The sequence below is a fragment of the Fringilla coelebs genome, assembly GCF_963513975.1.
Source record: "Fringilla coelebs genome assembly, chromosome: 5".
In the NCBI taxonomy this organism is placed as follows: Eukaryota; Metazoa; Chordata; class Aves; order Passeriformes; family Fringillidae; genus Fringilla; species Fringilla coelebs.
The window spans coordinates 52093139-52120592 of record NC_140033.1 but is presented as its reverse complement, the minus strand read 5'-3'; the positions used below and the strand labels follow the sequence as shown (position 1 = coordinate 52120592).

Below are 27454 nucleotides of genomic sequence, written 5' to 3'. Positions count from 1 at the left end.
CTATACTGCAAAGAAAAAGAAGCAGACACCATTCCGTGGAAGTCCATAGAGAGGAAGCTCCCATTAAAGGATGAGTCATTTCAACAGACTTTACTCTCGGTGATGCAGTTGTGAGAAGAGGTTCACTGTCTATACTGGTATTCCATCTCACAGGACAAATGAATAAATGCAATTTTCTGCTCAGGTCCTTCTCTTTCAAGATCTAAATACACATTGAATTTTAAGGCCACACTCAATCTGACAATCCCTCGAGAACTTAACGAAAATTGGGAACAACATATTTTTCACTATGCTCGCAATTTTGACAAATCCAAACCAAGTAATTCGATCTCCCTAAAATCACGATGAGTTTCTTTCCCACGGTTCATGAAAAACAACTGGAACACACCACATCCCCTCCTCCTCCACTTTGCATTCAATGCTTTATTTTACTTGTGCTCCTGATTGCTTTTATTTAAAATAAAATTTCAAAACTATAGTAAACTCAGCTAAAGTTAGCACAATGAAGTAGTTATTCTCAGAGTGGTCTTCCTCCCTGCCTCCTCTAAGTTTCCCATTTAAGTGACAAAGATGAATGAAAGAAGAACTTTCCCACTTCTGTTCTCAGATGCTTCAACATTTTGCCAAATTGTGGATGCAATCAGTTAATTAGTTAATCAGTTGTTGCTTTTTATGCTTTCTCACTACGATGATGTGTCTCCTGCCAGCTGTGGTTTCCCCTGTGCCTGGATGCACGTGGGGATCACCTTCGTGCCCATCAGCTCTCACCCAGGCCCTGAGCAGGCACATCCTCGGGAGCACACTCCCAGCCAGCAGCTGCCAAGGGAGCTGGCACAGAGCCCCCGCTGTGGCAGAGGGTTTCACACAGCACACCTTGCCAGCCACAGACGCTCACTTGCCTTCTCTTTTCTTCTGCTGGTGACTGAGGGATGTAATTGAGAGCTGTTGTGTACTTCTTAGCTGCCCAGAGGTAGAAAAGGTCACCATTTCAAAAAGAGGTGACAAAAGCAATTTCAGTGAGGGAAAGATTGTAATCTACTGTGTGGTGTGAGGGACTGGGATGCTGCAAGCGCTCTCAGCAATCACTGTCACGCCAGTCCTCCCCAGCTACTCCCACCTGCTCAGCAGCAAATTGCAGCGTTATTAAAGCACCTTGAAGGCAGAGGTGGAAATTCTCTGCCCCGAGCTGAGAGCCCAGATGCTTATGTAGCTGTCAACAGATTTGAGCAATGAAATGAGCCAAAACAAACTGAGGAAGCATTTGTAAAATGTATCCTATATTAATATGTACGTCAGCTACAGACTGCATGTCCTTCAAGTCTTACTTAACCTTGCTTTGGAAAAACTCCCACTGGTGTTAAAGACATTTTTGCCTGAGTGAGACTCGAGAAAGGATTTGCAAGTCCAGCTGTGTACGTAACACACCAACATGCTGTTTAGGTTGAAGATGAAATCTGCAGTGGAAGGCCACCACTGTGCAGCTGACTGCTGGTAGAATGTAACATCTCAAAATCCTGAGGGTGTTGTCTTCCACTGGAAAGACTCTTTCTCTCAACTACGGGAGAGGAAACTATTTTTTATCAGATCTCTTGTTAATTTTTACGTCTTTTGTATGTTAAAGAAAGATAGCAGAGGGGAAAGTACTTGCTTTATCAGTATCCTTAAGTAACTTTCCAGAGGCATGCCTGTCTCAGTCACCTCAAGTTTCTGTTTCAAGGCAGTCGCTGGTAGAATTCTGACACTGATCAGAATTATGTTTTTCAGACTCACACAGGCTGTCTGCTATGTTATGTGCATGCAACCCTATGAGGGAAGGGTTGCTGCTGCAACAAGAGAGGTGTGTAATATAGAGAATGGGAAAAGTGTGAGGAAAGCTCTAAAGTAAGAGAACTATGAGGAGGTATGATACAGAGCTCCTCCAGCCATGGATAATGCCTAGCTTTTTCATAGCTTTTATGTCTAGATCTCAAAATACTGCAAAAAGGAGAGGTGAACATTGTTACCTGTATTTCAGAGACCAGGAACAGAGATGTAAGAAAGCAAAGTGATTCGTGTAGCACCTCTCAGCAGGGGAGCAGTGGAGCTGAGAAGAGAACGCAAGTCTCCTAAGCCCCCTCTCTGTGCAACATCATAAGGCCATATTGTACTCTTCCCATTGCTGAGATGCTTTACAAATGCCTGCTAATCAGACCTTACCACACACACCCAAGAGATGGTTAACCCCTGGTAGTCGCATTTTAAAACTGAAGAGTCTGGCAGGTAATAGAAGTGACTTGTTCACAACCACAAAAGAAGTCTGCTTCAGAGAGAAGCTCCAAATTTAGATGTTCTTTGCTCCTTAGCCTCTAGTCAGAGTACTCTCTTACCTCTGCACAGAGGAACTCTAGGTATTTAAGCAACTGTTTCACACTTTAAAAGAGCATAAGACAAGCCTGCGTTTGTTTTTCCAGTAAGGAAGAGAACCAATAGGCAGAGATACATTACTTTTGGTCACATGAGAAGACACAGCTACCCAGATAGTATTTGGCAGCCAAAAAGTAAATTACACACACTTGAGTATAATGGTCACGCTTGATTTTGTAGCGCAATAAAAAATGATGAAAATAAAACAAATTTGATTTAACAACTGAAGTCGTTCAGGAGAGGACTGTAATACGAGATAAAATGCTGAGCTTACAGACAGAATATACCCACATGATTCTGTTCACTGCCTCTCTACGAAAAGGGAAAAAAATTCCAATGAGTTTCTTAATGCAGCTGACAGTGAAAGAGAAGAAGCAAATATTGAGAAGAACATAAAAACCAGAGATAATTACCACAGGTTGAAGAGTACTTTCATTACCTGAATGTAAAGAGGGTTCCCATGTCCAACATAGATAACAGCTCTGCTTTTGACTTGGGGAAGGAGAGGCGGTAGCGCAGGGTCTCAAAGGCAGGTACAATCAGAGCTTTCTTGGTGTTAGCTAGGTCTAGCTGGATGACAGACTTCCTGGCAAAAGAGAAACAACAAATAAAAGCAGGAAAATTTTCAACTGAGCAAATCACTGAGCTTTTCAAAATAAGGTGCAAAGAATGGGCAGTTAGGATACTATAAATATAACTATGGCCCATATCTTTTCCTACAGGTGCTTCAAATTTTCTTCTCCTTTTGGTCTGCTGCTCTAAGAGCAGGGAGAGCAACAGAATTCCAAATGAGCTTGTGTGTTTGACTGATCAATGCTGATCAGACTGTTGGCAGCAGAGAAGTGCTCTACACTTGAATGGACTGGGATGCCTCTCTTTTTCCTTCTTTTTCCTGCAAGTTGTTCAGTGCAGAGACTGTTCTGGGATGTGAGTGTGTGTACACATATGCATTTCACACAGGATTTTTTTCCAGGCACGGGCCTTGGGACAACTGTCACAGCAGAGGAGGACCTTAGCAATCTCTCATCCTGCCTGCCAGAGGTGTTCAGCCTATTCTTTCCTAAGAAACTAAAATTCAAAGAAAAAGAAGTTACTTTTCCATCCCCCAACTGAATTTTACTATACCTGTCATTAGAAATAACTGTCTCAATTTTTATTTCATTATCTCCATGTTTCATACCAGAAATATGCCTCTCTCTCCCTGTCAAAGTCAGTTCCCCTTAATAGGATTCACTGTCCTGACTTTTATGTTACAGCAACAAGCAATCAAGGAGAATGCTGACAAGCAGCAAACTCTCTACAGCCTTTTAAGTTGAAGGAATTGGGATCACTGTCCAAATAACAGAAGAACCAAACAAACAATTTTTCTAAGCCCAGAATACCTAGAATTCATTTACACTGCTGTCACAGAAAAAGAAGATGAGCACAACTACTTAATAAAATCTGAATTTTAGGAAATTCATACCACCCTACAGGCCTGTTCCATATTAAGCAATCTGTTCTCAGCTCCTTACCGCAAAGTTGGCATTGTTTAAAGAGCCCCTGACATATTTCAGTTAACTTTTCACAACTGAAGGATTTTAACAGCATCTTATCATAAATGATTTTGTACTTTCTTCTTGTAACTTCTCCCTCACCATCACTAGAGGGCAAAATACCTGCATGTCAATAGATGACTCCTTCACAATCAGCATCTGTGACCTTCCAAAGTTGCTGAGCAGTGCCAGTATACAGTCTTTATGATGCTTTTAAATGTTTCTTCCCTTTCATGTTTCAGAGAGCAGGGTATACTAATAAAGTTTCTTTTCCAAAAATCTAAGTTTTTCTGGTCTCTGTGCAACCTATCAGCCTTGAGCAGTACAGCCTTGGGGATTCAGTTCTAGGAAGGAGCAGGTAACATTTGTAGTGATGCTCATCCTTTGGGCTCTGCAAGGAAAGCATCCATTTATGGCTGTTACTATAACTTTGTTTTATGGAGAGCTTAAAAGGCCCAGGCAAGATTCAAGGCCTTGCTGTGCTTGGCACCGTCCAAGAGTAGGAAACAATTCTGCCCACCAAAGTTTACAGTCTGAAGCTGACCAAAGCTGCAGCAGGCACAGGTATCAAGCACAAGTAACAGCAGAAACTGTCAGACAGAGCAACTTGTGTTGAATCGAGTGCTGAATGTGACTTATTCTATAATATATGGGATATAGCCCCAAAAATGGTGTCGATACCAGCGATCCTTTCTGCACACTCCCTGCTGCTCCTGTCACCTGCAAATTTCATACAGTTGTCAATGCCTGAACTATTAGAAGGAATAAATGATAGTACCTTCATGAAGAAATCAAAAAGCAGAGTGAACAAACTGACAGAACAGCCTGAAATCACTTGCACTGACAGGTCAACACAAAGAGTGAGGTAAGAGAAGAGAAACAGAGGTCTGGAAACAAGGTGCTTGAGGTGCATTCAGGCAGCCACAGAGATGTAGAGAAACTTCCAAAGTAAAAAAAAAAAAAATAGCAGGACACTCTCTGCAGAAATATTTTCAAGAGATATGCGAGCATCGGAGGCGCATGTTGGTATGGTGGGTTGACCTTGGCTGGACTCCAAGTGGCCACCAAGCTGCTCTCAGCCCTCCTTCTCTGATGGGGGCAGGAGAGAAAATAATATGGAAAACAACTTGTATGTTGAGATAAGGCGCTTTGCTAAAACAAAACCAAAAGGTTGAGTATGCACAAACAAAGAGAAAACCAGAAGATTTTATCTTCTCCTTCCCATCAAGTGATGTCTGGCCACTTCCCGGGAAGCAGGGCTTCAGCACACATAGTAGTTGCTCCAGAAGGCAAACATTCTAAATAACAAATGCCCTGCCTTCCTCCTCCTTTTCTCAGCTTTTATATCTATCTGAGCTGACATCATTTGGCATGGATTCTCCCTGTTCAATTTGGCTCATCTGTATTAGCTGTGTCCCCTCCCAAGATCTTGCCCACTCCCAGACGGGAGGCAGAAGGATGGAGAGGCAGCACTGATGCTGTGCCAGCACTGCTCAGCAGTAGCCAAAACACTGGTGTGTCATCAACACCTTTCCAGCTACCAAGGCAAAGCACAGCACTGTGAGGGATGCTGTGGGGAAACACCTCCAGCTCAGCCACAACCAGTACGGGTGGTAAGGTCAAAGTGGAGGGCTCTCCAGAATGGAGCTGGGAACTGACACACCCTGAGACAAGAAGCCCAGCAGCACTGATCTCTGAGTAGAATCATCTGCCTTTGAGGTGGACTCCATGACATAAAAGACTGATGCAAAGGGAAGAAGAAATCACTGCTGACATTCAGATGTTGAACTTGAGAGACAAAGGACAACAGAGGCCAATTAAACCGTGATAATGGCAAGGAGGACTTGTTAGAGAAAAAAACACCTTCCCTTTTCTTCTCATAAGTTGACTGGTGGTCTGTTCCTTGGACAACCAGCTGAAATTCTAACTTCTTCCCACTGGAAGCAAATCTACCTTTTAATTTTTCTGTGGGATGACTTTTTCTCCTGTTTTGAGTGGAGGTGCTATTTGTTGGTTGGCTGGTTCTGTTACACTCAGGGAATAGGAAAATTTTGTTGGTGCTGCTAGATATCTGGAATATAATGTAGGGAATAAGTTGCTATTTTGCAAGCTAGCACTGGGTAAACTAGTTAATTCTTGCACTATCCTGATGAGGGCTGGATTTTTGGATTCAGTAGTATTGATCCAGTATCCACTTTCCTTTCTTGTCCTTCTCCCCCAAACCCCAAAATAAGGATTTATGACTATGAAGAGCTAGCTCTCTTTGTGCTAGTGTTGTCCAGGAAACCATTTCCCAGCTATCTTTGTGTTCAGACCTATGTGTGTCATTCTGACACAGTGAAGGCTGGGTTAAATTTTAAATCTAATCAACCATATTTTTCCCAAAGCAGTGAAAAAATCAATCTTAAATCACAAGAGTCTCCTCACAGGTTGAATGAACTCCAGCACGTTGATATCAATCTTCTAACCTCGCATAGTTCTTTTCAAAAATTAACACAATTCTCATCCTCATATAAGTAGACAGTAAGATCATTCCCATTTTTGGAGGATAGAGAAGTCAGACATAGAAAAGCTAGCAACCTAATCCTAAAGCACTACACTGAGAAAAAAAAAAGAGTCCATTAACTCAAATGTGCTTCCACCATCAGGATTTGGTAAGTGGTTGGTTGCAAGTTACAAATACGGCAGTCATTGAGCATGCAGTCAGAACTGGAGATTTCTGGTTAAATTCCTTAGAACGCTCCTCCTCTCTGCAGAAGACACGGATTCACAGACTACAAAGCCAACCGAAACAAAAACCCCAACAGGCACAATCTGAACTATCTCCCTAGCTGAGATGCTGAAAAATAAACAAAACTACCTCACAAGTCATGATGTAGGGGACAGATATAAAACCCATGGACAGAGCTGGATGCTGAGTCCCAATTCATGCTAAATGTGTCACTGGAAGCCAAGGGCACATTTTACACAAATATGTCAGGAAAGAACTTCAATGCTAGCTGTGACAGCTGTAGATAAGCAGCCTGTCTCACTGTTTTGTGTTAGAAGTCACTGTAGGATGACCCAAACACCTTACTTGCAGCAACCAGAAGAAGCCTTTACCTCTGGGGCACTGACAAGACGACCTCCAACTACATTAAACAGGAAATCTTTAACTGATACATTTCCTTTTGTACTTCACAGAAGACTAAAGCAGGACTAAAAGAGTGTTTGATGGAAATTAAAACACTGAAATGGTTTTACTTAGCAGCTATGAAAAAGCTCAATTAGCACAAATCTAAGGGCAAAGAAACGGATAAATAGGTAACCACCAGCTCCATCAGCTTCTCCTTCAAAACTGCTTGTAACCTTCCTCATATGACGCCTTCAAAATAAGTTGAAAGTATTTTTCAAAATTCCTTTCTTTCTGAGAATATATTATCTGCAGAGACATAATATGCAATATATGTAAATCAGCAAACTTTCGGTGAGTAGGACTTTCCTGGCTTATTTTGTACAAAGTGATGCCCGAAATACCAAACTATTTCCATTTGTTTATGGTTGTTCTATCTGAGGAAATGAGGGCAAAAATGTTTTATGTCTCTCCAACAAACAAGTGCTGCCATTCATACAGATAGCACTAATCAGCTATTTGCAGAGGCAGTGGGAACAGTCAATGCAGAAAGACACAGAGTATCCATATTTAAAATAATCGCAATGCAACTCCCTGCTACTTTGCTTAGAAAAATCATTACTGAAAAAGCTACAAAAGCATCTAGTCCACGTAAAAAAAAAAAATCCAATCACTTTTTAAAGAGCTGGTAGTAGCAGAAGGTGGTACAGGCCTTAAGAAAAGGCTGGCAGGGTAATACAAAGTCTCAGAGGCAGCAGCTCTCAGAGACCATCTCTGCTTTTTTCTGAAACATCAGCAATGCACCATCATGGTGCACTTAGTTCTGTAATACAATATCACCTTATGAGAATTATTTCTATGGTTGTAATATCTCAAGGAAATGGTGGTACTTCATTCTGTCTTCTCTCCTCTCTTCTTCCTTTCATTTCTGGCTCCCATCCGTGCACTGTGAAGCAGCATGAAAGAACAAGGTCCTTTTCTAGCACTAAATGCCAGTATCAACAGCTGCCATCCTTACTGTGTCCAGCACTGATCTGGAAAAATGTACCACTACGCAACACCAACAGAAGAATAAAGAAATGAAGAGTAACTCTTCATCCATGTATCTGGAGATAGCTAATGTGTGCAAGGAACAGAATAATTTTGGAGTGCTCCTAGCACAACTTGAAAAGACTTCAACAAAATAAGAGGAAATCAGGCTTACACAGTATGCTAATACTTCAATGATACAACTGAAATTCAGCATCTTGAAAGACATAGAATAGGTTTGAGCTGGAAGGCACTGTTAAAGGTCATCTAGCCCTTTTTTTTCAAGTAGCTTTTTCTTGGTTTTTTGAAAGATCTACTTTCTCTTTTTGTAAAATCATAGAATTTTTTGGGTTGGAAGGCACCTTTAGAGATAATCTAGACCAATCTCCCTGCAGTGAGCAGGGACATCTTCAACTAGATCAGGTTGCTCAGAGCCCCATCCAGCCTGACCTTGCATATTTCCAGGGATGGGATACCCACCACCTGTCTGGGCAACCTGTACCAGCGTTTTGACATCCTCATTGTAAACAACTTACTCCTTGCATCTCATCTATATCTCCCCTCTGTTAGTTTAAAACCACTTACCCTTCTCCTATGTCAACAGGTTCTGCTAAAAAAGTTTGTCCCCATCTTTCTCATTAAGCTCCCTTTATGTACTGGAAAAACATAATAAGGCCTCCCTGGAGCCTTCACTTCTCCAGGCTGAACAGCCTTACCTGTCTGATCCCCTCCTCATAGAAGAGGTACTCCATCCCTCTGAATAGTGAGTTTGGCCCTGTAAGTGTCTTTCAGAGTTAAGCCTGAAAGAAAGAAACTCCTCCAGAAGTTCCTGATACCAGAAGGCATATTTTCCTTGACACTCCAAAGCCCCGGGCTTGTGAACTGACAGGGAACACCTACGGGCAGGCCCTCACTGGAACACTTTGATCAACTTTTACCAAATTAGAACAGAGATGAAAAGCAAAACTGGTAGGATAAAGGAACTGACATCCTCCTGTCTGGCCACAGGGTGTCCTCCTTCCTCTACGCTTTGGCCTCAGATGACCAGCCTCTGCAGGGCAAAAAGGTCTTAATTAGAAAAAGCTCAGTTAATGGATCAGAAGTCTGTAGTTTGCTCAGCCCAACCTGCTTACACGCAGTATGATACAATATACACTGATGTTACTCCTCCCAGCTTCCTTACGACAATTACTTTCCCTTGACAGGTGCTGGCATTGCAGGCATATTTTTGAGCTGGTTAGACTCATCACACTCTTTTGAAGATAAGGAACTGAATTAAGAGTGTGTCACATGCACAACAAATTCAGTACTGCTCTGCATGTTTTTTCTGTCACTGACATTAAGAACCAGAGATGTTTAGAGAAACTGCCTGTTTCACATCTCTGCTAATAAACGATGCTCTTGGACATTTAATAATGCTTAACCTAGTTCAATTTTCAAATTGGTTCCTCTGCAGCCCTGAGGAGATTATTCTAATGGCTAATGAGGCTCACATTCAGACCTGGGTTTTTTCTTTCATAACCCTTTTGCTTTACTTTCCAGTTACAGTCCCTTCTTCTGCTCTAAAAATTCTTGCTCCTTGCTGGGCATTGTCACACCTCGGATATTTCTATGCTGCTGTATTCAGATTTGCTCAAACTGCTTTGTTTAGAGAATATGTGAGAAGGGTAGGGGAGAGGGGGAGTGCAGAGGCTGAAATCGTGGCTGACAGCGGGAATTCCCTCACTGTCCATTACCTGAGGTACTCGTAGAGTCCATACATGGGCAGGAAGTCGATGTCAGACAGAAACATGTATGGGGTGCTGATGTGCTTCATGGCCACGTTCCTGAGCAGGTTCACAGGGTAGAACTGCCCCTCCTTGTACACGATGTGGTAGCCGACGTTGTGGCGGCTCATCAGGACTTCGGAGCCCTGAGCGTAGCGCAGGAACTGCTGGGCTTCTGCATCAGAAAGGTAGAGTGCCAGGCTGATGGGACCTTCCCAGTGCTTGCAGATGGCTTCGAGCATCTGGAGCCTGGAAGAGGAAGGGTGAGAGTAAGAAAAAGCTATTTCCCTGTCTGGGACTCTGTGTGTGTGTTCACCTGACCAAATGCAGATATCTTTCCCTAAGTGAGACAGAGTGGGGACACTTTATATGCCGTGGAAAGCAGTAAATATTTCTATAGCGTAGTTCATTATTTAAGATGATAAGTCGAGGTCTCCTCCTTGACAGATGGACTGCACCCTGGATACCCCAATCTCACTAAATCAAATGCAGCCTAAGATGGCCCTAGATCAGATACCTAAAGCACCATTATTTTCTGTCTAAAGCTTTGATGCCGCAGGAAAACCCATAACAGGACTTATCTAGTGGGAGCTTTGAGCATCTGCAAGGATCTGTTCATGTGGACATACCGAGGGGACAGGGGGCTCATAAACTTCAACACTGTCTAGTGCCCAATTCTCATTTCAGGTCAAGCTATTCCCACACAGTAACACACTACAGTGCTCTTCAACAAGCTTGTGGAGGACAGAGGTGAATGGACCCACAGATCATTTTACCTCCTGACAGGAAAACCTTCCCCAAATTTTTGCAAGGCAGTTAGTCAGATCTTAAAGGCTGTTAAAAGAGACAGGTCAATGGGATACTGCTTTAGGTGAAAATGTGCAATAACTAGAAGAAGGCTTGCTGCCAGAGAAAAGGACAAAAGGGATGATACATTGATAGAAAGGGGATTTACTATTAGCAGGGGGTAAGGAGAGGAGGAAGGACAGATGTGGCATTGCTGTGGAGTATCAAAAGAACATTTCAGACAAAATCATCATTAAAAGTACTAACTTGTATATGTTCAGCACTATCCCAAATTTCATTAAATCATTTCTTAAACAGGTTGTATTGATGTGCATTTAAAAAAAAAATCCAGCAGTTACAATACTATTGACGAAAATGACAAGGAAAGATTTCATACGCAAATGTAAATCAAACCCAACTCGGTCAAAATAATTTAAATGCTTTGGGTAATTTATTGCCTAGAGATTGAAATGTGTCACCCAAAAGTACAGCAAGGACTGATTACAAAGCCTCTTGATTTAATATGAAGGGAAATGACCTATGCAGCCTAGGCACATATTCTATTAAAAACTGGGAAGAGTAGATGATTCAAAATTAGTATCTTCACTACGTTCCAAATCCACGTTACTGAATTTTTCCTATTAATATTTATACAAAATGCAAGAAAAGTTTTCTGCATTATTATAATCTGAGAAAATATTTTCCCCCTCCTACTACCTCTCTAAGATTTGCAAAAAAAAGGAATGATAGACTCATACCAGTAAACACAGTCTGACTTCTGAATTATTGTGATGATACCAAGATGATATAATCATTTTTTCTTAGATATAAGGTATTACCTTATTAGTCTACACTTGGTACATAATTTTCTTTTTATCTGTTATTGAAGCAAAAGCTATTATCAGCCTGAAACATACAGCTGAATTTGAAACACAAATCAATATAAAAATATCTAAAAGGTATGTAAGGGGTCTAGAATTTTGATTACACAAATAATAAATAGGGGGAAAATACTTTTTTTTTGCCTCTTTCCAACATAATACAAATCTGCTGATCAGGAGACTCCAATCTGTCAGCACTCAAATTTAGGGCATCAGTTTAAAAATGGAAAGCTTGCCTAGTAAAAAATGCAGCAAAATGCCTTTTAAGGACTCCACACAGTGGACTAATGGCATATATAACTTATTTAAACAGCACACCTGATAATGCAAACCTTTTCATGATGCTGAAGTGGAAACCTGGTTCTGGTGGTACAAATTCCCAGCTGGATACCTGAGTACCCTTCAGAATACTCCATTTTACTGTGTTGTTCTCATTGACAGGCTCTACTCCCATAAATATGATAGAGAGACTGCTAGGTGATCCTCCATAATCTGCTCTCTATAAGTTGTTACGTCTCTTTTAACCACAAAACTTAGAATTATGAGTTTCTAAGCACAACATGACCAACTTATTTTGGGTTTTTTTAGTGGTCTTGAGGAATGTGTTCTCTTAAGGACTCTAGAGAAAACAAATGTACTGCTGTACTGCATAACAATGAGATCATAATTTAGTTGGTAAATTTTTAAAGGTCTGTTCAGCTAAGTGAATTTTGCTGGAATTCAATTGTTTTGTGAGATTCTTTATTTTTCTTTTTCTTCTTAAGAATTCTCAACTGATTTCCAACCCATTCTCAGATTTCAAGCAGTGTATTGCTAGTCATGTTTTTCCTTGTCCCCATTCTAACCTCAGATTTTTTAAGTCCTACTCTGATTTCTGAACCTCAGGTACATAGTGAGCCTTTAAAAAGCCTGCTTAGTCAAAACATGTGCATGAAAATCACGCTGAAGCAACCAAGCCTTTATTCAAGGAAATGTCACATCACTGCAAAAGATGACAACTGTAATAATTAATTGTATTAATTGTTCATTAATAATGAAGAACCCTGAATGAAGTCTGTCTTAAAGCTTCCACCTAAAGACAATAATGTTAGCTTGCAGAATGCATCACTCTCTTCCATTCCTCAAGCCTACAGGAATAGGTAAACCTAAATCTGTCACGACAGTCACGTCAATCTCACCTCCAACAGGACAAGGGGAAGTGCTGGGAGTTGTTTTTTTGCTTTTCCTCATCTCCAATAAGAATTTCAAAGAATAATTCAGGAATGTAGTGTACAGCACATTGTTTATATCCATGTCACCTTACATCTGAGACACTATTCTTAAATGCCTACAGTTGTGCCAGAGGAGTTTAATAAAAGTGGTTTAAAGAAGATGGAAAAAGATAAGGCAGAAACTGAAAGATGTGAAAGAAAACAAAGCAGCTAAGCAGTTCTTTGGTAGGTTATTATTTATTGATTTTAGCTGAAAGAAAGTATTTCCAACTCAAATCAATAATTTATAGCAACACACCAGTGAAGTAGGGAACATTTCTCCTGCACAGAACCAGGACGGTTGTTCTTCCTGAATAAAAATGTGTGGTTCTGTCTATCAATAAAAACATGTGCCCCAGTGAGGATCCAGAAAGGGAAACAGATGCTCAGACTTTGCATCAGTGCCAGTGAATCAGCACTGAGCCTCAGCTCATTCTTTTTAATTAAATTCTGGGGGGAAAAATATACCATGTGCACACACCAGCTTTACTAATTTACTGTGGCACTCACTCAGGGTCTGGCTCAATTTATTTCTTTATTTTTTTCACTCAAAGGTTTTTGAGCACTTAAGAAATGTTTCCTCAGTTAAAAATCAATAGAACAGACACTGATGTGCACAGCACATCGTAATACAATAGGCAGTGCCGAGGCACCAGTGGAACAGAGTTCCCCTTATTCATTTTTGTTTATTTTAAAAATAGGCTGTGTTTTGTTGATCTCAATTCCTGTAACCCTCCTGGAAAACTGCTGACCTTCTACTAGTGTAGCAGTGGTGTTATTCATATGCCATGTTATATTCTGTACGTGCTATGCTGAAGGAAATGGTGAGTTTCTGGATAATACTCAAGGAGTTCTGATTTGTTTGGTAACCTACTCTGATGGCAGTAACTACAAAGCTTGTACTAGATTTGAACAGAGAAGCTGGAGAAAAAAAGAGAGCTGACAATTACAAAATTTCACAAAGCTGGATAATCCAGACTGCACTTTCAAGCTTCTAAAAAACTTCAGCTAATCGTGGTAATCAGAAAGGTACATGTGGAACTTGTCACAAAATGGATTTTTTTCCCCAAATTAAATACCAGTTAAATTCCACTTCACCTAAGAACTAAAAGCTCAAATGTTCTTCTGAGAATCAACATTTGGATAAAGATGCAATGACTCTGCTCAGATGGAGATTTTTTATTTCACACTAGCACAGTAAAAAAAAAAGTATAATTTTCAACTTCCTAATTTGAAACTGGAATATTTAGTTCTGATTCCTGCTTTAAGAAAAATCACTAACTGAAATTTTCTGCAAGGAAAATGCCAATGAAAGCAAAACTAACATCCTCTAGTGCAGAAAAACACATGCAAAAACTTGGGTCAGCTACAACTGCTTGCCTAATTCTACTACAAACAACTGTTTTTTCTAAGTTGCTGCAAAACTCCATGGACTAATAATGCCTGACAATCCCAAGAAGCAATAACTTTCTCAGCTCCAGGAGTCACCCTCTCATGAACCCGACTCATGTAGAGTGTAGCACAGTGTGTGCACTGCACAGACACCAGCTAGGTTTCTATGGATGTGCATTTTTCCTCTCTCCAAAGCAGTCCATATCAGATTTCCCAGTAATAGAAAGCTGTCTCACGCTCCCAGATGAACAAGAGCTGTTCCCTACCTGTCCATGGACAGTTGTGCCACCAGTGTCACGTCGGTGTTGTCTGAAGCGGGCTCGTACTCGTAATGGAGAAAATAGAGATGAGTGCGATGGACGGTGAAGCGTTCCCGACGGAATTCATAGCACAGGTCGTCCTCGTCCAGCTCAGACAGCTGCTTCTGGAGCTGCAAGCAAAGAGTGGAAGCAAACAGCGTTTCCTTGTAATTATTTCAGCAAATCAGAGAGAACCAGGAGGCTGGAAAATTGCAGAACCATGCAAAGAGGAATGGAATATACAGAGTAGCAGGGTTTTCCTGGGCCCCATGTAACTGCACGAGAAAGTAGAAGGAAGGACTTGCAAGTAAATTCATAACACAGACAGGACACTTATTATGGTCTATATGTTCTCTATCTTACCTCTATTACATACTTTCAAGATCCAGACTAGCAATGGAACAGTGACCAATCACAGGCTGAATAATCATCAAGTTCAAGAGTTAATGTTCCAATGTGTTGCCTAATTTCATCCTTACTAGAAGTGGTGTTTTACACTAGTCACAGACATTCTGCACTAGCCAACACTCAGCAGCACATTCAGCACTGAGAGATTCCCAGTCTGCTGCCTCTGCTGGAGAACAGTAACTGCTGCTACCAGCATGGACAGAGAGCTGGGAACATAACATCTTTAACTGATCATTATTCCTTCTCTAGAGACTTACGTTCTTTCCACTGCAGAGGTGCCAGAAGTAAGCCTTTAAATGGGGTTTATGCTTCTGGATACCTCGTTTGAGAAATCTGGAAGATGGCAGATAACTTCCTGGCTCCCTTGGAAATCAAGTTTCTTCAAAGTCAAAATGAGCATCTCAAAGCAATCTAATCCCAAGTCTCTTAGACATGTAGCTTTAAGAGAATAAACTTTAGCTCTGGGAAAAGGAGGAAGTGAAAAACTGACCAAATGTCTGTGCAGATCACCAATTCCATTCCTAAACTAATTATTTTGGGGGTTGCACTAGATGATCATTGAAAGGTCCCTTCCAAATCAAACTATTCTATGATTATATGATTCTGTAATTTTAAAGCCAAACATCTAGCTAGGATATTGAAAATCCATTAATTTTAAAGGAAAAAACAGTCACGCCTGCAATAAAAGGTTATGAAGATGGAAATTTTTTATGGTTTCAGCATGTGAAATTGAGTTCAGTATCTATTGCTCTAAAGCGTAGGTTACAAATAAAGTATCTTTTTCGGATCTTATTTCTTAAAGTCATTTTGTAAGAACAATAGCCAATTAGTAAAACACTCATCAGCAAATGAGAAAAATACCCATTATATAGGAATTTTACAAATTTTGATAAAAAATCACAGTGTACCTCAAAACTATTTCATTAAAAAGATTATTGAATTATAGGCATCTTTTTATCCTGCTCAGAATGATTAAAGTAATAGTTTCACCATCTTCAAGAAAAAAGAAAAAGGAAAATGTAGGTATTTTTTGTTCTATGTTAAGAAGAGCAGTTCTTGGAACTATAAGCTTAATGGTTGCCATCCACAGCAATGCTTACAACTGACTGTTTTCCTGTGAAGGCTGATGGAATAATTCCTGATATTTTCCTGTACATCACTCTATAATCTTCTTCTGAATAATGGAAATACCTACTTTGATTTCAATGAGTTTTGGATCAGGCTGTCATTCTTCTCTGCTATTGTTCTGCACAGATCTTAAAACACCCCTCAAGAGGGACTGCTATTAGAAAGATGAGAGTCTGAATCTTCACAAATCTTTACTCAGGCAAAACTTCTATTGATATCAAGATCTCTTTCAGGTGGAATAGAAATCAGGAGCTCTTTTACGTATCCTTGGAGTTTCATTCTTCCTTCTTTACAAACCATGATTCAGCTGAGCCTGCACTCTATTTTCAAAATCGCATTCAAATAGTATTTGAATTAAACTCAATATTTACAACAATGACTAGAAAGCATCTTGTATCTTTCTGTCTATTCTTTGAAAAGGGACATTAGTGTGCCCTTAAAAGAATTATTAAGAAGATGATTGACATTTAAATGGTTAAAACAACAGCAATGCACATTTAAGGGGTACCTTACTATCCTTCTGAATGTACAAATGACCAGGCCAGAAGATTTTAATTGCACAGCAGTTATTAATTGGGCAGTCACCAAATAATTATCAGATTGCATTTGGGTTGAAAGGGAAGAGGCTAAAATATTTAATTATGAGTTCAAGAATAACATTTGCAGGTAAATTACATCTTTGTTCACTATTGAACCCTGGGGGGAGAAGAGGAGCTTCTGAAAAGTCCCATATTTTAATGGTGAAACTCACCAAATCACAAAGTTGGTGATGGAGATGAAGGAGAGAACATACAATTTCTCTAATATAATCTTTTCTACTGCATACATATTACATGGATCCAATTTTTAAAGACAAAGAACTCTTAGCTTGGTTTGAAGTTTGCTCCCACACTGTCTTCTTGAAAAGATGTGTTTATAATGGGAATGCTGACAGATCTACGCAAACAGATGCTTAAATCCAGAGCACAATCAAAATAAGGACTTTAATATCAGCTGGATTTGATAAAATCCATTGTGGATTTTTTTCCCATTATGGATGCCTCCATTACACTGATAATGATATGCTTAACCCAGCAAAAACTTCTCAGCTGCACAGAAACAGCAAGTATTCTCATAAGCAAGTACCTGCTAAGCAAGACTGTGTTTCTAGAAGAGTTTCCATACTAAGGCTACTTGCCACTTAGCATGTGGAAAATGTCACCCCTAGGAAACACTCTCACAGTTGAAAAATATATTACTTACAGACTGTGTGGGGTAGATATTGTCCTAGCAAATACTGTTGTGGGAAGCAACACGTGCCTTCATTAGCATCATGGTGCTACTGCATTCAGAAATAAAAATGAACTGTGGTTCAGAACTTGGTTCAAAAAATGAAAATGAATTGGGCATAATGCCCAAACAAAGAGACAAATACATTAAAGAAATATGGGCTATATTATTTCTCTGGGACACCAGATGTGGCAGGGGATCAGGCTCCATCTCAGGAAAAGCAGTCTTTGAAGCTAGGCTTGTCAGAGAAATAACTTAGTCTTGATCTTCCCGGTCAACTTGTCCAACACATTTCTATGAGATGAGGTGTTTTGTACCCCTGTGAGAGATGGCAGACCTGTATGATACATGGAACCACAATATGTACCTTTCACTGGCAAACTGGTTACTCTGCTCATGAATCTTCCTTCCTAAGGCTGCTCCTCATGTAAGCAAATCTGTCATTGGCTTAGTTTTTTTCCTAAACTGCTGTGTCACTGAAACAATTCACTTCCCACCAAAACCCAGGACTTCATATCAGATGAGATAGATTAAAAATCCAAATCAGAGGTATTTTCTGAGGGATTATTTATTAAAAACAGATCAAAACCCACCAACAAACAATGTCATGTGTCTAGATGCCAGTTACTTGAGAAAGGGATAAGACCCCTAATGAAGCTCTCTCATCAAGTGTTTAAGTTGAGGTGAGACGACACTAGGCTTAAGTCACCCACTCAATATCACAACACAACAAGAACTGAGCAGCTTAGATGAAAACGTAGAACTTTCAGCTCATCTTTCCTTTTCCCAGGTGTGTGCAGTTGAGTTTCACAGCACAAAATCAACTCAGCCACCAAAATGAAAACTGACAACAGCCCGGGATCTAACGAAAATCTGGTTATAAACGGCAGCAGTTTCATTTTCTCCTGTGTAGCTGTCCAGTTCCCACCAGTAGGCAATTTGGATTGCAACACTTAGCACTTTCAAAGTGTATGAATTAACAGTTGCCTTCAGTATGGCATAAACAAAACAGATTATGATGTAGAGAGGATAAAACATTCACTGAATCTTGTTTTGGATGACCTACATAAAGTCCTTCTGGTCTCTCCAATGATCAGTAATAAAAGCCAGACTAATCCTGTGTCAATTAAACTTCTATTCCTCCCACACCATAAAATTTTGTACATTTGCTATGGGTCAAATTGAGCCTTCTGTGAAACAAAGCTGTGCTAAGGACAAAGAGGATAGTTCCTAAGCAAACCCACCTGGCAAGAGGAATTTTGCTGCAGCATGTGAAAACCACTAATACTCCTGCTAAATGGAAGTGATGGCTTATCCTGACTGCAAATATGCAACAAATGAGCATGCAATTTTTAGGCATGTGGAGTATCTCAGACAGTTCTGTATATATCAAGTACAGCTCCCCTTGATCTTGGCTGCAGATGTCAGATTTGGTAGTACTCCTCATCTCCTTTCCCCAGACCCCTGACAAACCTTTTTGGCTGAGCTGTTCCCAAACTCCCTTGCAGCACACTGTCTTGACAGGTAGGTCACCTTGCTTTTGTTTCCCCAGATTAGTCTTTGACCCATTCCTTCTTGTGTGGGAAGTTTTATGGGTCTAAGTCAGTCCCAGTCCTGTGTCTTGTCCTATGCTCCCTATTCAAGCAGTCTGCCAGCTTCTTATACCTACAGGCACCCACCCATCCTTTCCTCTTCTTGGTACAAACACTCTTTCCTTTCTGCCTTTGACCTGGATTTCATCTCTTTTGTATGTGAATCTGGATTTTTTTCTCCTCCCTACTGTCCACTAATCACTGAGGGCAATAGATGTCCCTCAGAAGAGAGACCAAATACAGGTTCTTGCTCTCAGCTCTACTGTCCTTTCAGAACCAGGCAGGGAGGATTCAGAGGAAACAGTCACAGAAAACACCACTCTTTGTCCAGGTCCCCTGCCTGCAGCATGCCCAAACCTGCTGTGTCACTGGGATATATAAAATCTGGTCAGATGTATCCATGCACATCCTAATAAAGAATCTCCAGAGACCTGAGCCTCCTGAAAGTCAAAGCAAACGCTACCAGCAGTGTGTAAGCCATAATTTTTCTGCATTACAATTTGCCTAATTTGTCACCAGCTTTGTGAAAGCCAGCTCCTTCTCTGAGGTATGGAGTATTTTCATGAAGAGGTCATTGGAACTTTTGGTGTGGGCAAACCTCATGGGTTTCCCCCATGTTTCATGCTAAAAAAATGTGAGAAAAGAAAAAAAGGGCAAAACAGTGTAACAAACAAACAAACAAAAAAATCCCAGTCCATGTGCTCCTCCACTTAATAATATTATAAACAGTTGAAAGCAGTATAATGGCAACTTTCAGGCAAGTAACAGGATGGTCTGCCAGCTCAGCATTTAATAACAATAACAGTTACAATAATAGAAACAGCACAGCTGGGGGAGTCAGGATTTCACCTCAAAACTGCCATATACCATCTGTTATTACTAGAGAAAGGCTGTGACATCACAAAATAGTAACTTTAAATTGCAGTTCTACAAATGAGGCTGTACTCTTGAAATTCAGCAGGAGCAAAGGGTACTCAAAGCATCAGTCTGACTGCGAGTTCAGGGCTGTGATACTGACTTGGAAGCTTCATTTACATGCTATTTTCAGTCACTCAGAAATTGCTAAATTTGTTAGCAGTGTTTATACTGTGTGGTACCTTGCTAGAATCTCCCTTTTTTCTAGTGGATACTCTAAGTTGGCATGCACAGCCTTTTGCTCATATTAGGAATCTTTGGTTTGGCACAAAAGCAGTAACTAAGTAAAAACAAACTTAGAATGTAAGTACACATCTAAGTAAGTGTGTTAAGGGACAGCTGAAGTTTTTTTACACTGTTTATTTGTGTTGCTGATTTGAAAATTTGAGAAGAAAAACATGCAGACTTTTTTTTCTCCTGTGTTTCCTGAAAGCCTTCTCTAATGGGATTCTACTGTCCTTTCCTTAAACTGAGAGGAATCAGTGATACACTTCCCACTGATCTTGCCCCAGGGTTTTGAATCAGGACACAGGCTTCACTAACAGGGATGCTCCATTCAACCTTCAGATTTAATGCCTTGGAGAAGTACCTGGTGAGAAGCTGTCTGCAGGAAAGAAGTTTTTTAAGAATGCTGAAAGGCTGAGTGTGTGCCTTGGTCTAAAATCAGGCTTACAGTAACTATCTCATAGAGTAACTATAGAGATTGGCTGGAAGATCCTGTTGAAATATTCTGGGCTTTACAGTAGGTCCTTCAGAATAAAATGCTGCATATAAGCATTAAAAGCCAACTGAAAATTTTCAAATTTGATGTTATTATAAACTTTGCCTTTTTGGATTTCTCAAAAGTCTTCTGCATTGCATCAAAATAAGAAAGAGGGTGTGGAAATGGGGAGATAGCATGAAATGAGTAGGATAGAGTGACTAAGGACATGCTCTAAGGCCTGCTCAAGTCAATGACTGTGTTTACAGGAGGATTTGGTTCATATTCTGGATTTTCCACCCAGAATCTCCACAGAAGGCAAAGGGATGACTGTAATGACTGTAGTACCAACTTGCAGAGGAGAGTCTGTTTTGCATGACCTCACTCAGGCACGGATTGAACAAGGGGGACTTAGGGTACTCTTAGCACATGGCAGGCTCCTGCTCCCAGCCTGCTCCTGCCATATAGAGGTCTTTTAGCTTGACTATTGTCAGGAAAGGATGAAGCACTCATGTATATGTAGACATTTATATATGCATTTTTACATAAACAGATAAATTATCCCATTCAGTGGGATTTTTCACCTCCAGTATTTCGGTTTCTGAGCCCTATTTGTTCCATCCACTCTTTTGCAAAGTTTTGGAACCTAGTAACAGTCCTGTTTGGTGAAACTGAAGATCAACATCTGATTAAATCAGAACTATGCAGTACATTATCTGAAGATGGCCTTCAGGCCTCTTAAAATTCACTCTGTGGTATTATACTTTCATAGTAAACATAAGAAAAAAAAAAGTACTGGCATTTCCACATGCATATAGACATAATATATATTTAAGCATACATGTATTCACATGCATACAGAGGAAGGGTGAGAGAGATTGAAGTGAGGTCCAATTACCTTTTAAACGAACACCCCTTTACATCTCTCTGGCACTGTTAAGAGTCCTTAACAAGGGAAGATACGTAATTTGCATTCATTTTAAGGCCATCTCTGATCTGATGAGAAGTGTAAAGGGGCCTTAGAGAAACAGAATCAGCCCAACAGTCCCCACTGCCACACTTCCTTTTCCTGTTCTACAGACATTTGCATTACAAATGGAATGCCTTAATTACAGGCTGAATTGTAAATAAAACATCACTACAAATATTAAGCTGTAGAAAAACAGTGGCTGGTATATTGGAACAAGACCTTAAGGGTATCTCTTGATGCTGCCAGACTGTGAGTGAGACTCACACCAAGCCACTGCTTCTTCCACAGCAGGGCTCAGTGCATTTAGTGCTCAAGTAATTCTCTCCAGTTATGAACAGCAGAGCTGTTCTGACATTTTTTCCACTGCTCCACAGTGCACAGAAGCACAGGCAGCTGAAGGAGCATCTTCTACATACACAGACTGCCTAACACAAGAAAGCCCCATTGTGTTTGGGGGTACCAGTCTCAATTCAGGGAAAAAAGGAAAAATAATAGGAAAATAAAAGATAACTTAATCAGCAATTCCTATCTCATATATACCTGATTTAACAGAAATTATAGCCTTCCATGTAACATACAAGCTTATGAACCCTAATTGAAGCCTATGAATGCATCTCAGACTGAAGGGCTCACCTTGGCCAGCATCCTCTCTCCAGCTGTGAGCTGGCTGCCTATGGAGTGTAAAAGTGAGGATTTCTCAGAACTCTAACCTAGACCTCAACTTGTGGCTCAAGGTCTTCCTGCACCAAAACTTACAAGCTCCTGATTGATTTGCTTTCCAAGAAGAGTAACTTTTGGGGATATGTATACTTTTAGAAACATTACCTCCTGCTCAAAGCTTCAACACATTGTGAGTGAAATGTCTTTGGTTTTGAACCTGCTATTTGCTGTTTCCACTTCATGGCCCCTAGTTCTTGTACAGGGAGGAATGACTGTGCTTTCCTCCTCACCTCACAAGATGCTCTGCTTCTGAAGTAATCCTGCAACAGATCATGGGGATGTGCTGTCTTTAACAGGACACCTGTGACATTGTACATGCCACAGCAGATACAGCAAGAGTTGTTTCCAAGATAATCCTGTTCTTAGGGTCTCATAACTTCAAAGCTGAAACTTGCTTGCTATGTTCTACAATAAAAGGACATAGTCAAGTCTAGAGGGGAGTTTATATCAAGGGCAACTAATACAAATGTCTTCTCCTAAGTGACTACTCTGAAGTTTTCTGAAGTTGGATTTTTTCCTACTTCAGATTGTTTTGATAGAAGGCTGTAAACCTTTTGGTGCCTCTTGGCAAATTAGAAATCACATCTTGTTGTATGCCTAGCTCGTTCTTTTCCAGTATGGTTTTTTTTTTAAATATATATATATATATATATATATATATATATATATATATATGATTTATAAATGGAGGAATGAGTTACATTTCTTTTTCAGACACAAGCCATACCATATAGCATATTGCATTCTACTTGTCTTGAATAAGAAACAGGCTTGAACAGTTAGTCATTTCCAGTGTCTGTCAACCAGATACAAGTTCTGTAAAATGTGCTGTTTTAAACTTAAGGGACTGCCATGTACAGCAAGAACTTGCATTTGCTCTGCACTGCTCCCAAGGAAGTTGTTGTCTGGATAAATCTGTTTATTAAGGACTTATAGAGCTCTGGAAAATACAGCAAGAAGTCTGTGACTGCATTCATGCTCTTTGAACCCACACAACATATTGTGAATTCAGTACAATTTTAACCTGCATTCTCAAAGTGTTACAAAAGTGTGTATTGTTGTCTTTCTTTTAATGTCTCAGTCAGCTTTTCTCTTCCTATTCTACCCTCTACTCTGTCTCTTGTATCTTGATGTCTCCAAGGGCGAGGCTCTTAGTGGTCTTTTATCACATTGAGTTCACTTGATTGTCTAAAAGGCTCTTGCACAGGATTTTCCTCTTCCATGTGCTTTTGCTCTGCTGATGCACTTGTCCTCCCTCTCTCTCATTCTCTCTCGCCCTTCCTCACCTCCTCATCTCTCCCAGTTAAGCCCCACTCCTTTCAGAAAACAATGAGATGGTAAAATAAAGTGTTTGGGAAGCTGTGCCTTGTGTTAAAATATATCTATCCAATCTCTTAGTGCTGTATTTAAAAATATGGGAATGGCATCTCCTTGGTCATTTTGTTCACAGGCTAAATGGAAACACTACCAGCCTCAATGATTATATTGATTGTCAATTACCTTTTAATTGCTAATGTGTACATGATACTAGCTTTGCTTAACTGATCTTTATGTAGACAATGTTCCATATTTTGGAAATATTTTTTTCCTGAATAAAGTATTACAGATTCCTTTTTATTTCCTTTCAGACCATGTAGGCAAAATTGGTACTTGGTCTAAAAATCTCCAGAAACCATATTATACACATGGAGTTCATATACATCTGGGTATAAACACTTCAGTTAACAGTTTTTTGCTTTGTATGCTTATATGTATGCTTATATGTACTAATGCACAGGCATACACATACACGTACATCTGTGGGTAAATATCTTTGATTTCAATCATTCTCAAAAGATCTGCTTAGTCTGAAAGGTTCTGATTGCAGATTTTATGCAGATCGACATAAATACTGCTTTGATTGGTTAAGGGATATACAGAAAAAACCTGCAGTCTCACAGCCTATGTGTACCTTGAAGCCTTTGCTCATTCTGTAGGCTGCAGCAAAGCAAAAATTCACAGACCTAAATACCAGTATTGTCCTTTGGTATTTTCCTTTCTTCTTCATTATTTGTGCATTAGTATCTAGCAGACAAAACTGACATCACTGTATATTGAACAAATACATAGCAAGAAACAAGACCTCCTGGAAAGTTATAGGTCTGCCATACTGAATCCAAAACACAGACTTGGCTACTAAGGAAAAAAAATTAACTCTATCCCAGCTGAAACCACAATAAGATTTAATGGTGAGATTGCCTAATGGAATAAGAGCCCAAATCCTCATTTTCAGCTTGTGATGTTACCTCTGTTGCGGATTTTAAAAGGGCAAAGGTGACAAAAAAAAAAAAAGCAGCAAAACCCAGGGTAAAGATGGGATTAATACAATGGTTTTACAGGTGAGGAACTGAGGCACAGAGAGATTAAATGATTTGCAGTGTCTCTCTGGGAATCCGAGCATTGGCTTTAATTCTCCTGAGTTCCACTGCCCCGCACTACCCCCACGAGCAGCTCCAAGTCTTCAGAAATCCTGTGCCTTGTCTGAACCACCCTTTGTATCACCACTTACATTCTCACTGTTAACATCTGCTTCACTGGGGCAGCCAAAGAGCTCCCGTCTCAGCAAATTCCCATCATATTCCAGGAATGTCAGGTAGAGGTTGCGGAAAAACTCCACATGCTTGTTTTTCACTCGCAGCTTCTTTGGTGAGTTCCAGTGAATCACCTCGGAGGGAAAAAAGAGAAAAGACATCCTGCTGTTAGAATACAGATTTGCTTTATCTGCTCTTTTTATGGGTGTTCAGTGTGCTGCCCTCTTAAAAACAGAAGAAAAGCCCCCCCAAACCACCCAGCCTTCCTTCTGTCTTTTTATAGGGAAGGCTTTGCCGTGTCTTCCACAAGTAACTGTACGCTCTGGAGGTGACGTGCTTGGAAACTCTTCCATGGTATCACCTGCACATTCTTCACATACTCTGTGTTGAGAACAGCACCTTGTAAGTGCTTCCACAACTGCAATCATGGAGCTGATAGTTTATGGACTCTGAAGAAGATGGAATGACAAGGGACACAGCGATGTAGGTATTAAACATTAATCTCAGATTTCCACATGACTGTTTCTGCTAATGAAATTGATTTCCTATTTCAGGCCAGGCAGCCTCTTTCCTGGTTAGGTATTGAGAAGAAGCAGCTTGAAATTAATTCCCATGCCCATTTAAATAGTTCAAAAGGACTGAATTTAATCTGACTTCCTTTTTGCCATTGCTTAATTTAAACAAGACTGATCTCTGTTGGATTAACACAACACAGCGATGCAGTACAACTTCTCACCCTCTGAATTATAATTTTTAGCAGATATTTATCCTCTGCTAATGGGGCCTGGACTTAAACTCTAATATTAGCATAAAGGGCCTGATCCTCCTTTGCATTGAGACAACTTTGCACTGCTGCCAGTGTGGGAATGGGACCCTGAGGAAAAACCAAGAGGGAGTTGATACTGGCTTGCAGGAATGATTTCACTTTATGGAGGCTATATTTTAGACATAAGAAAGAAATCACCAAATGCTCTGTATTCAGTTTTATTCCTGTGAGTTCTAAAGAGGTTAAAAACAAGAGTCTCCCCTGGGAATGTTTCCAAGCTTGAAGTTCTGGGCGTTCTCTGAATCCATTAAGTAAATTTCGCGAAGACACTGCGTCACTCATGCACAGCACGGAGCTGCAGCGCCATGGTCAGCTTTGTGCTGAACATCACAGCTCAGGGAAGGAACACACTGAGCTGAAGCCCAGCACACACAGCAGGGGCAGCCCGGAGAAGATGAACGCAGCTCCCTCGGTGTCAGCAGCACAGCTCCACAGGAACAGGGAGTTCTCTGAAACCATGGTATTTGTTGCCCAGTGAGTGGACTGGATGAGGAAAGAGCAGGACACAGCCTGAATTCTGCCTGGGCTACAGGAAACAACAGGTTGCTCCACTGAGTATTTATACTGCCATAAAAGCTATGGCACTCTAGTCTACCTACCCAAAACCCACGAAATATCTCTGGATAAGAAAAGCTTTATCCATTACTGGGATTTCACTGCTAAGCCTACTAGGATATCAGAAAACCATACAAGCACTTGAAGAAAAGCACCTGTAGGGAAAGAAGATAATTTCAGATACCAGCAAATTGCTTTTCCTAGTTATAGGAGCACCTTAAATAAAGATTATGATGTATCCACACACTGCATAAATTTGGGAAATTATTTGGAACGACTTACTTGGTGTAGGCATTTCCCAGGTAATGCTACATTCTTCGCTGGTTTTGCATGTGTCCAGATGTTCAGAAGTGTAGCATAACTGTGCAGTAACATGTTCTGCATCATGTGGTGAAAATACAGACCACCACATAAATGAAAAGAACTTTGGGTAAGTAAGGACATAAACTTAAAATAACAGATTTTTTCCACTGAAAAATGGATCATCAAAATCTCCTTTCCTTGAAAAGAACTTGACGAATTTCCTCCATTGTATTTAACTGCAGCAAAAGGCATTAATGCTTGAAAAAAATCTCAGCAAATGAATCCTACCCCAGGGAAATGGGCACATGTAACAGAAGCACAGGGCTGAAGGAACCTAAAGAGCTATTTAACAGTTTTACAGGGTACCAGCACGCATTTTTACAAGCAGGCATAGAATGGAAACTGTCTGCTGGTAACTTGTACTTATTTAAGAGTGGATCAAAGAAAGCTGAGAAGCTGGCAAATGGGACAAAAATACTCGTTAAGAAAAACCTTTTGTGCGCTTTCCATACTGCTCCTACTCTTCATATGTTTCCTTTTGGATACTCACAAGCATCCTCATCTTCACAAGCATCCTAATGCTGCTGAGCACTCTGAGCACCCAGAGACCTGGGGACCACGAACACAGACATGGCTAATGATGATAACCTCAGAAACACTCACAGGACAGGCTCCTAGGTACTGCAGGAAATTCCCATCAACACACACAGTGTCACATCACAGCCAGGCCTTTGCTGATGTGTCTGCCCAGTTGTGTGGGAGATGATTTCAAACCCAGACACCTGCAGTTGTCAGTGCAGAGGCTCTTTGCTGCCATGCTTCAGGATCTGCTGTGTGTGTAAGCTGGCAAGTGTCGAGGGCTTAGCTGGTGGCTCAGATCTGATCTGATTTGAAATATGTCAGGGTGCTGCATGTACACTGATGTCAGGAGCCTGGAGTGAACTGCACACAGCTGAATGGAGCTGATGACTATCAAAACAAGCTGATTTTTTAATCAAAAAGGACAGCACATGCCAATGTGTGCTCAAATGATGTGCTAAAGAAC

At 40.5% G+C, this 27454-nt stretch overlaps 1 protein-coding gene across 4 annotated transcripts in view; it reads right to left on the bottom strand.

Annotated features, from left to right (window-relative positions):
- LARGE1 (LARGE xylosyl- and glucuronyltransferase 1) overlaps positions 1–27454 on the bottom strand; it is a 269824-nt gene that overhangs the window by 8918 nt on the left and 233452 nt on the right. For all 4 annotated transcript variants that reach the window (XM_084205376.1, XM_084205378.1, XM_084205377.1 and 1 more), the window contains 4 exons: positions 24704–24859; positions 14421–14584; positions 9816–10094; positions 2843–2989 (listed from right to left, as the gene is read on the bottom strand). In XM_084205376.1, the coding sequence (XP_084061502.1) occupies positions 2843–2989; positions 9816–10094; positions 14421–14584; positions 24704–24859 (746 nt within the window). The remainder of the gene's footprint in view (positions 1–2842; positions 2990–9815; positions 10095–14420; positions 14585–24703; positions 24860–27454) is intronic.